The sequence below is a fragment of the Acinonyx jubatus genome, chromosome C1 (assembly GCF_027475565.1).
Source record: "Acinonyx jubatus isolate Ajub_Pintada_27869175 chromosome C1, VMU_Ajub_asm_v1.0, whole genome shotgun sequence".
Lineage (NCBI taxonomy): Eukaryota > Metazoa > Chordata > Mammalia > Carnivora > Felidae > Acinonyx > Acinonyx jubatus.
Window position 1 is genome coordinate 129004741 of NC_069381.1, and position 10718 is coordinate 129015458.

The 10718-nt window shown below is 37.3% G+C and overlaps 1 protein-coding gene across 1 annotated transcript in view; it reads right to left on the reverse strand.

Moving 5' to 3' along the window:
• LOC106966922 (thymocyte nuclear protein 1-like) overlaps positions 1 to 9272 on the reverse strand; it is a 191255-nt gene extending 181983 nt beyond the window's left edge. The window contains exon 1 of the mRNA XM_053203618.1: positions 9212 to 9272. Within this exon, the coding sequence (XP_053059593.1) occupies positions 9212 to 9272 (61 nt within the window). The remainder of the gene's footprint in view (positions 1 to 9211) is intronic.
• Positions 9273 to 10718: the final 1446 nt, after the last annotated feature.

Sequence of the window (10718 nt, forward strand, 5' to 3'; positions counted from 1 at the left end):
TCAAATCTGCAATACGCTTTCATTAATTATGGTCACAATGATGTACATTCTATAGTGTGTTTATTTACTTAGTTTATGAGTGGAAGTTTGTGTCTTTTGACCCCTTCCTTTCATTTTGCCCACCTTCCTGGCTCTGACAACTACCAATTTATTCTCTGTATCTATGAAGGTTTTTTGTCTGTCTGTTTGTTTGTTTGTTTGTTTGAAGGTTTATTCATTTCTCAGAGACAAAGAGACAGAGCATGAGCAGGGGAGGGGCAGAGAGAGAGACAGAGAGGGAGACACAGAATCTGAAACAGGCTCCAGGCTGTGAGCTGTCAGTACAGAGCCCGACGTGGGGCTTGAACTCATGGACCATGAGATCATGACCTGAGCTGAAGTCAGACGCTTAACCGACTGAGCCACCCAGGTGCCTCGGTTTTGTTTGTTTTTTAGGATTTCACATAAAAGTGAGATCATAGAGTATTTGTTTTTCCCAAGTTTATTTCACTTAGCATGATGCCCTCAAGGTCCATCCATGTTGTCACAAATATGTCAATTCATTATTAATCTACTATGAAATCTGAAGGGGTCTAGGGATATGACATCCCAAAATATGCCACTTTGGCATAAGAATTATTTTGAGCCAATGACATCTGAATTCCTGAAATCCTTTATTGGCCTACAAGCAAAATTTCCCCAAAGAGCACAACTGTCATAAATTCCATCCCCAAGAATTATCTTCTTGGAGACAAGATGCCAGCCTTCTACCCAAACAGACATTGTCACAAAACTATCATAGATCCTATCTATTTCCCCAAGGGCCCATTTAAATCTCAAAAAAGTCATTTATGTTTCCATAAATGGCCTTCCTCCACCCTTTTAAGAACTACTGTATTCTCACAGAATTGTCCCCTGCCCCTTCCCTTCCTCTGGTAAAATGGTACATAAGCTCTCAAATCTCACCACTTATTTGATTATTTACCTCTTTCTAGGATGACCCATGAACACAAAATTAACACACACACACACACACACACACAATAAATTTGTATGCCTTTTTTCCTGTTAATCTGTCTGCTTTAAATTTAATCCATACTGCCCCCTCCAGCTCCCTCAGCCACTGAAACTAAAAGGATAATGGAAAAGTTTTTCTTCCCCTACAGGTTGTAATTATGCTCATTACAACTTGTTACTATAGCTTGTGAGTGGATTGTGTTCAAATAAGAAACTTCCAGGAAAAAAAAAAATAATAAATTGCTGATCTTTGTATGACTCACATTCTCAGAGCTTTGGGTGAATAAAAAATAGAAGAACCTACCATGTAATTATTTTAAAAATAACACCCCCCCCAACATACACAAACATACACACTCTCAGATTCATTGACTACTTGGCCCTTGTGTAATTTTCTTAATGTTTTCAGTTTCTTTTCTATAAAGGACATTGTTACCCAAGACTAATCTGTTCTTTAAGAGGTTATTATGTATTTTTAAAAAAATAAAAAAATGAAAAACATAAATTAATAAAAGGAGATGTATGGAGTTGTATAGTTAAACGTGGAAAATATTGGGCAAGTAAAGTTGAAGACAATTCATTACAATAAGATATTACCATCTTAAATTTGCTAATATGTGTTGTTTTTTCTCTTAGAAATGTTATTTTCCCAAATTTGACCAAGGAATGATCATATTAATGGATTTCTAAGAGTCCCTTTTGGCTATTAAAAGGCACAATTTTACAAAACGTTAGGCCAATTACTTAGTTTCATGAGAATCTGCTTGACTTTCTTTCTGCAAGTATTTAACTATGCTCCATATCAAGGGGATTCCAAAGAAAATGGAATGACAAATTGAGGAACTAGAAATATTAACACACTCTGAGAAAATGCTCCATAATTCTAATATCATTTCTTGCTTTTTTTTTTCTTTTTAAGATTTTTTTTTAAGTAATCTCTATATCCAACGTGGGACTCAAACCTACAACTTGAACATCAAAAGTCACATGCTTCACTGACTGAGTCAGCCAAGTGTCTCTCTTGTTTCTTTTAATTAAAATATAAATAAGACAAACTTTTAAATTAACATTCCACCTATGATAAGTATGTTTTAGCTTAACAAACTCTAATGTATAAGGAAAATATAAAGTCCAATGTCTTTTTAACACTTGGTGTTGTAATTCTTTAGACAGCTAAAATAGTAAAACTAATGAATGAACCAATCTGATTTTTGGGATAAGCAGAGAGCAAACTATTCCCACTACAGGAGTATGATGATGATGATGATGATGATGATGATGATGATAGATACTTCATATTGAGTTCTGATTTATTACATATTATGTTAAATGTTTTATATGCATTACAATTTTAATTTTTACACATGCCCTATGAAGTAGATAAAAATCATATTCTAACAAAAAAGTTAAGTTTTAGAAACGTTAAGATTCTGTCAGGGAGAAAAAATAAGTAAACTACCTTCCTTGGTTCAATGGCGAGGGCCTGCCTGAACTGAAAAACTGAAAACAAGATTACATAACAAGAGGAAAAGCAACAACAAACAAACAAACAAACAAAGAAATAAAAAATAGGTTTAAGCACATGCATACGTATGGGAATTCACAAAGAAAAATGACTCAGGAAAATAGAATTTACGGGATAAATATACCATCTAAGTCTAAACAAAGGAAAAAAAAAAGATTTGGGACTTCTGGGAAAGGAGGAGGTAAATTATGGGAAGGAGACTAGAAAATGTGTGGTGAATGAGGATTGTTTAGTAAGGTTTCTTAAGCAGATTTAAATGGGCAGCTCCTCCACTGATGAGTTAAGAGACCTCCTCCTACCTGGTCTGAGACAAGAAGACATTTTTTTTGCAAGTGGAAATTTCCTTTATAAATGTTCATTTCTTTTACAAAAGGGAAACTTATGCTCTCTTAGAGTTTTCCTTTATCTGCTGCTCCTCAATTGCCTTCAGCTGAAAACAGTCCTTATGCCAAAGAAGCATATATTGGTCCCCTTCAATACTTTATTAAAATCATGTAACTAATAAGTTGTGGCACAGGGATTTCATATCTGGTGAGCTGTTTCTGAATTTTAAAGACACTGCACTGCAAACACAGAGTAATCTGACACATTTAACTATGTGTTAGTCAAACACACTCTATGCTGTTTCATGGCTTTGAGGCATTAATGGTAAAATACATTCTCCAAATAGCTATAAATTGAATGAAGTCAAATCTCATTTATTTGTTGTTTCCTGAAAGCAATGCTCTTGTCTGGCTTATTCACAAATCCACCAGTACTAACATAGATGACTCAATTAAAAACCTAGATAGAACTTCTCAACAACTTTCCCTCTATGTCCTCATGGGCTCTAGACATTTAGGACTGGGTTGTGCCATTCTGGGTTTCAGAAGTTTAAAGGCAACCGGACTGACTGTGGAGGAGAATGAGAGGTTTTTTTCTTTTGGTAGACCTCGACTACAACAAGACAGCTTCCAGGAATGAAGTAGTAACAGTCCTGATCTGTCTCCCTTAGTTCCCAGCCCCAGCCAAGCCAACCAGGGCCCACTGACTTCCAGAAAGAACAGAATGAGAAAAAAAAAAAATTAGGAAAAAAAAAGAAAGATTCTAAAAATGATATTCTGATGACTCATTCCTACACAGCTTGTGTACCAGAATACTGCTTTACGGATTTAATTTTGCAGAGGGTAAGAATTTTTGTTCTGCCCTATTCTGCTACTTAAATTTATTTTAATAGAAAACACAAAATTCTTATATTTCCCAATTAATGATAAAGTACAGAAAGCAAATAAATATCTAGATGTAAAGAAGACACATTGACTTAATTTTTAACCTGGAAATTAACACATCAGTAATTTCAAAGTATAAGTAATACAACAGGTCTCTTGAATAGTAGGACATTGTGAACCTGAAGATATAATCATAAACTTAAGCACCTTTGCATTTATTACAGACACTTTTTTACTCGAACACAAACTCGCAGAATTTGTATAGTATTGTCATTCTTCAGGGGGTAGAGCATTATTGAAACTTTTCAGTAATGTTGATATCATAAATTCCTCATTACTCCCACAAAAACACAAAATTAAAGAGTCTTGACATATCTGAGTATTTATTATCTCTGATGCCTCTGGATCTCATCCTGACTCAAAGCTTTAACATTTGCTGAAAGGATTTCAGCTATCAGAGTTGTTTGTCTGAAGTGCTTCTAAAATCTGGTGTGTCTAAGAACCTAAGAACTTGTTAAAATCCAAGTTCCCAGATCTGTTCTTGGACATGGATGAGTGATTGATTAGGTCTTGAGGGATATCTGGGAACCAGCATTTTGAACAAGCACTGCTGTCTAATACAGGTGAGCCACAGACCACAAGATGAGAAGATGCCAGGAATACAGGAAGGGCATACAGAGGACTGATCTGGCTTTTGTACTATTATATGGAAACTACTGTTGATCTCAAATTGAGACTTGATTAAGAAAAGGTGAAAAAAAAAAGTATAACACTAATGGCTTTATTTTATTTACTTTTTAAAAGAAAGGTTTTATTTTATTTTTTAATGTTTTATTTATCTATTTTCAGACAGGGACAGAGAGTGTAAATGGAGGAGGGACAGAGAGAGAGACACAGAATCTAAAGCAGGCTCCCGACTCTGAGCTGTCAGCGTAGAGACTGACACGGGGCTCAAACTCACGAACCACAAGATCATGACCTGAGCCGAAGTTGGATGTTCAACTGACTAAGCCACCCAGGCGGCTCATTTTAAAACTGTTAACAGGATCTCCTGGATAACTGCTTGCCCCCCCCTTTTTTTTAAACCTTCTGTAATTCACTTATTGTTTCAGAGAGCTCTGAAGTTAAAATTTAGCTTGGATTAAATTAACACAACTTTCTCTTCTCCCTCCAAGCATGTTGCCAAATTCAGCATGTTTCATGTAACTGAAATAACAAAACCTATAGAATAAAGGCCAACACTATTTCGGTGAGAAGAAAACTATTAGGCTTTTTAGCAGATACAATATATTTATAGCATTGTATGGAACTCTAATAACATACAGAACACTGGATTAAGGAGAGAAAAAGAAGCATAGTGATGGGTGAGAAGTATAAAAAAAAGAAAACACATGTGGATTTTACTGATCTTTCTTTACTTTATTTAACGACAACAAAAAAAAACACACTCTTACTGTTTTATATTTTATCAAATGATTTCTCCAAGGTAATAGCATAGGTAATATAGATTATCTAGCACTTTCAAATAATTTTTTTCTAGAAAAAATATTGCCTACAAAATACATAAAGTTTAAATGGATATTTTTAAAACCCTGATCATATATCTCTTTTGCATGGATCATTGGTCTTCAAAATACATCCCCACATGCTATGAATCTGTGTTAAAAATGATGAGAATCCAACTAGTTGGGTGATTGAATATTTTGTTCAAATGCAGAATATATATACTCAGAACCAAATTGATTATTAATTATATAGAAAATAAGACTTTTTGTGTGGAGTCTATAGAAAAAGCACAGAGGAACAGACCATTACCTAAACAAACTTTTATTCCACAGAATAAATAGTGTGATAATTAAAGTAAATTTAAGGAATACAATACTTGGGGCAGGTAGTGAATTTCTTTATTTTTTAATCCATGAAGAGCTCATTGGTTCTATTATCAAGTCTGAAAACTCTTAAATTATTAAGTGAGTCATGTACATTGAGGAATTACTTTCTCATGAATTACTGAAACACTTGATTGCATTAGTAACAAATTCATTTCACTGTCGTATTTCAAGCCCAACCTTAACTAAATCTATGGTGCACAGATAGGCCGGCTGCAGTCCCAGATTTATTGATAGAGATTTAAGAGGTCTCTGCAGTATTCAAATTACTTTATATTCATTAACACATTTGCTCTAATTAAAAAGTAAGACTTCACTTTCTCGAAAGTCTCCCTGTGTGTATGCTTGGGCCATTTAGCTCAAAAGAAAAAGATCAAGTGACAGATCAAAAGAAAATGTTAAAATATACATCACATGCTTTAAGTTGCTTTCTCTGGATTCAGAAATGCTCAGATAAAAGTTGAAATTTTAGTGAAAGGATCTTGAGTTTCTGTATATTCATTTCCCAAGTCAACTATACTTTACATATAGGAAATGTCTCAGGCAAATTAGAAGACATACGGGTTTTCAATTAGTTCTAATTGAAAGGAAACACCCCATTGTCAAGGTATTTGTAGAATCAGTTGAGACTATGGAATGTTAGTGGAATAATAGAATTATTTCAAATTCATCTACTTTTCAAGTTAAACCCCAAGATTCCCAGAATAAGAGAAGATAAGACAACCTCTTCATTTCATCTTTGAAAACAGAAATTATGGGCTTGGATTCTGACCTAATCATTTAGGCTTACCACAGGACTATCTAAGTAGTGGCTTTGACTTTATAGTTGTTCTTACAAATTGGTTCCAACCTATGTCAGGAACCAAGTAACGCACAATTTTCTAAGTAGCTAGACAAAAAAGTCTCTCGCTACACAGAGACCTAAGGAATCTTAATTACATTAGGTTTCCTCCTAAGACTCCAACTGTTCTGGAGTTTTCTACCATAACTACAGTTGTTTAGCTTAGTGATAACATTTAGCTCATGAGACTAAAGAACTAGCTAGTTGCCTTTATTCCCTTCCACAGCCACTGATTTCACTTATTCCTTTCATTCATTAATTCTTTCCCTGAAGCTGCATGATGTGACTCGCACACTATAATGGACACTGGTGTTACTACTATGTATAAAAGAAAAGCACCCACCAAGAAAAGAAATTACTAGGGCAGGTGATTTAATCATTTTGCAGATGTGACATCAGTTCTAGCAGAACATTAGAATCCAAGAAAGTGTGTTGTTGAGGATTTTAGATATTAAATATAGTGATGATAGTGAAAATAATAAAAGAAACTATGCCCCCAAACCACAGGTGCTAGGCAGAAAACAGAAGTGAGTAAAGGAGCACGTGGGTGGTTCAGTCAGTTAAGCATCCACCTCTTGGTCTTGGCTCAAGTCATGATCTCACAGTTTGTGGGTTCAAGCCCTGCATTGGGCTCTGTGCTGACAGCACAGAGACTGTTTGGGATTCTCTCTCCCTCTCTCTCTGCTCCTCTCCCACTCACTCTCTACCTCTCTCTCTCAAAATAAATAAATACACTTTAATAAAAATGGAGTAAAGAGGCTAATAAGAATTGTGGTTGGCTTGAAAATTTGACATGTCTTGCCAAACTCCTGCCTTTTGTTGCCAAATTTGAGTTTTAAAATAGGTTGACAATCATGATTTCTTATGTGACTCTCATGATGTTTCATTTAACGGCTGCTCAATTTAAAAACTAACCAAACAGAGCATTGTGGTAGCCAAACATTATTTGGCCGACAATTTGAACCAGCAGCCATCATTTATCAAATTTTATCATAAGCTTCAAATCATCAAAATTATTGAGATCCTAAGCTGTCTCTTTCTCTAAACAGTTACAGTGTGGTGAGTGCTTCAAGCAGATAGCATATGTTTCTACACATATGCAGATCAACAAATTCATTTGTATTTTCATAAATAAATAACCTTGTAGTTAACATATTTAAGGGTTGTTTTTTTTACACTTACTATGTTTTGGAGATCATTTTGTAAATGCATGAAGTAGGTTTGTTACACTGACGAGTGCATTCTATTCCTTCATTAAAAGATTAACGGGTATTTAGATTATTTCTAAATCTCATTACTAAAAGCAATGCTGCAATAAAATATCTCTATATGTGCATTTGGATGGTCCAGGTCCTCTTCCAGACTTTATAGGTTAAAGCAAACAGCTGATACTGCTCTTCACTAGTTATCTAAGTTTGGGTTTCTTGGTCCCGTAATGTGATTGGGCAGGTGGGACCTGCTTTTATGGTCTATTTCAGGTGAGGCAACTGTTCTAGCTCTGAAGACGGGGAAGGCAGGGGGTGGTCCTTTCAGTGAGAATAGCTAAATAGGATGCCTAGATTGGTTTTTTACCCAAATGACGTAGGATGGGTACTACAGTTACCTGGACTCGTAGGTGAAGTTTACCAGATGGTCAGGACTAGGTACTATATTCAGTAATAGACGGGATTATGAATGAGTCTTCCCTACTCTGGTGGGGAAGCAGGATGGGACCCAGGGCTTATACAGCTCTTTGCTTGGGAACTCAAATCAGGCCAGAATGTGTACTAAATTCCCTGGTAGTTGAGTCCACGAGTTTTCTCTGCAGACTGGGGAAACCACAGGCTGTGCTCTCTGCTCTAGAGCCACACATACATAGGGCTGTTGAATGGGTTCTGTAGCCTTCTGGGTGCTCTGGTTAGGTTCCTTGGTCAGACAGGCAGAAGACTGTATTTAGCAATTAGTAGGCCTATAAATTAGATTCCCTGCCTGGGTGCACCAGGAGAAGCAGCTCTAAAGCCAACAAAGCTTTGTTGTCTTAACTCAAACCAACCCACACTCCAAGTTCCCAGACTGATCAGGGCCACTGGTTTTCTTTGCAGATTATTGGCTCTATCTGCCTTCCTCTAGGCTTCCACACCAGTCGGCTGCACAGAGCTGTCTCCATCCCTTCTGGTCAGATGAGGCCGGAAGACACTCTCCATATGGATGGGGCTACATCTCAGCTCCCTTGCCTGGGTGGTGGTAAGGCAGCAGGAGTTTGTGGGGAAGGGTTGCTCCAGACTATTCTCAATTTCCCAAATAGGCGCTCTGGTTTGGAGGGGCCTGGCTCTATCCTCAACATTGGCCATGAATTAATTCCCTTGCTTGTGAGTAGTACAGGAACCCTCCATGCTTGGTACTGGCTTTGCTCTGGGGGCTGTCAGTTCTGCCCACCCACCTTTCAGATGGAGCATCACTGGACAGCAGATTCTAGGAATTGTCACCAGCCCTTCTGGTCAGATGGGGCTGGCTGGAAGACATTCTACAGAGTGGGTGGGGTTGTGACTCTACTCTTTGAGCACAGTCAAACCAGACTCTAGAGCTGGCAAATTCCTAGTTTGAGGATCTGAATCTGGCAGATCTACACCCCATTGAGTTCCCTGGTCAGAGTGTGCCCATGACTTGGTTCTGCAGATGAGCAAATCTGCTGGTTCGGATTACTGCTCGAGCATTGCAGGTACAAGCTTGGTCTGCCAAGATTCATGTGCTGGTTGTTTCAAGCCCTTCTTACCTTCTCTATTACAGTCAGATTCCCAGTTGCTGGGCCCTGCAGATTCCTCTGCAATCCCCATTGTGCAAGATCCGAGTAGGGGCTCCCATAAAGCAAACCCAATGCTGGAGTGGGCTGGTGGTCCCTCCCGGGTTCTTCTCCCAGAGGAGCAACCAGAGGCTCAGAAGAGTTCTCTCCCCATGGTGCTGACTGTGCTGGGGGAGGGTCAATATGGTCAGCCTATAGCCTCTTACTCTCTAACGCAGTCTGTCTTGGTCCCTGAGGTATAGGGGTGCTTTAGCCTCACCCCATGCTCTAGAATTCTCCCAGGGTATATGTTCTTGAATAATTGTTACTTGTTCTTCTTGTGAAGGAAGCAAAGTAAGAGACTACCTATTTTACCACTTTGGTGTCATTGCTTTCCACAAACTTTATTATTTTGTTCATCTGATGGATGAAAATATTGTATCTCATATTCTTTCATTGCTACAATAGAATTTGAGTTTTTCATATATTGATTAATGGTTTGTATTTGTTTTTAGGTATATTACAATCCATATTTCTCATCTATTAATTTTCTTCTCATGTTCTTATCCAGAATTTATTATACATTTAAAAAAAGGTTTACTTTAAGAGAGAGAGGGATAGAGAGAGAGAGCAGGGGCAGAGAGAGAGAGAGAGAGAGAGAGAGAGAGAGAATCACAAGCAGTCTTCACACTGTCAGCACAGAGCCAAACATGGGACTCGAACCCACAAACTGTGAGATCGTGACCTGAGCTGAAACCAAGAGTTAGATGCTTAACGGACTGTGCCACCCAGGCACACCTATGACACATTTTGATACTAATCCTCTTTCTGCTACATATGTTTCAAATATTTTATACCAGAATGTTATTTTGTACTTTGTTTAAAAACAAATAGTTGTTGGGGCGCCTGGGTGGCTCAGTTGGTTGAGCGGCCGACTTCGGCTCAGGTCATGATCTCGCGGTCTGTGGGTTCGAGCCCCATGTCAGGCTCTGTGCTGACAGCTCAGAGCCTGGAGCCTGTTTCGGATTCTGTGTCTCCCTCTCTCTGACCCTCCCCCATTCATGCTCTGTCTCTCTCTGTGTCAAAAATAAATAAACGTTAAAAAAAATAAAAAAAAATAGTTGTAAAATCTGCCATGAATTTTTATGATGACGTCTGGATTTTTGTTATATTCTGGAAGATCTCATCACAAGATTCTTCTATTTTGTTTTAATGCTTAAATATCTTTATCATAATTGCACTTACGATTTATTTCCATACATTGTGTGAAATAAAAATTGAAATTAAATTTTTAGTTGCAAATGGATTCCCAATAATTCCAACACCATTTATGGAATACCATCCTCTCTTTACCATTTTAATGTTCTTCCTTTAACATGGGATTTATGGCTATATATTTGCTGGTCTGCTTTGCAGTGTATTGTGTTCCATTTATCTATTTGTCAATTCCCATGGCAACACTAAAGTGTTTAAATTACAATAGCTTTACAGCATATTTTGG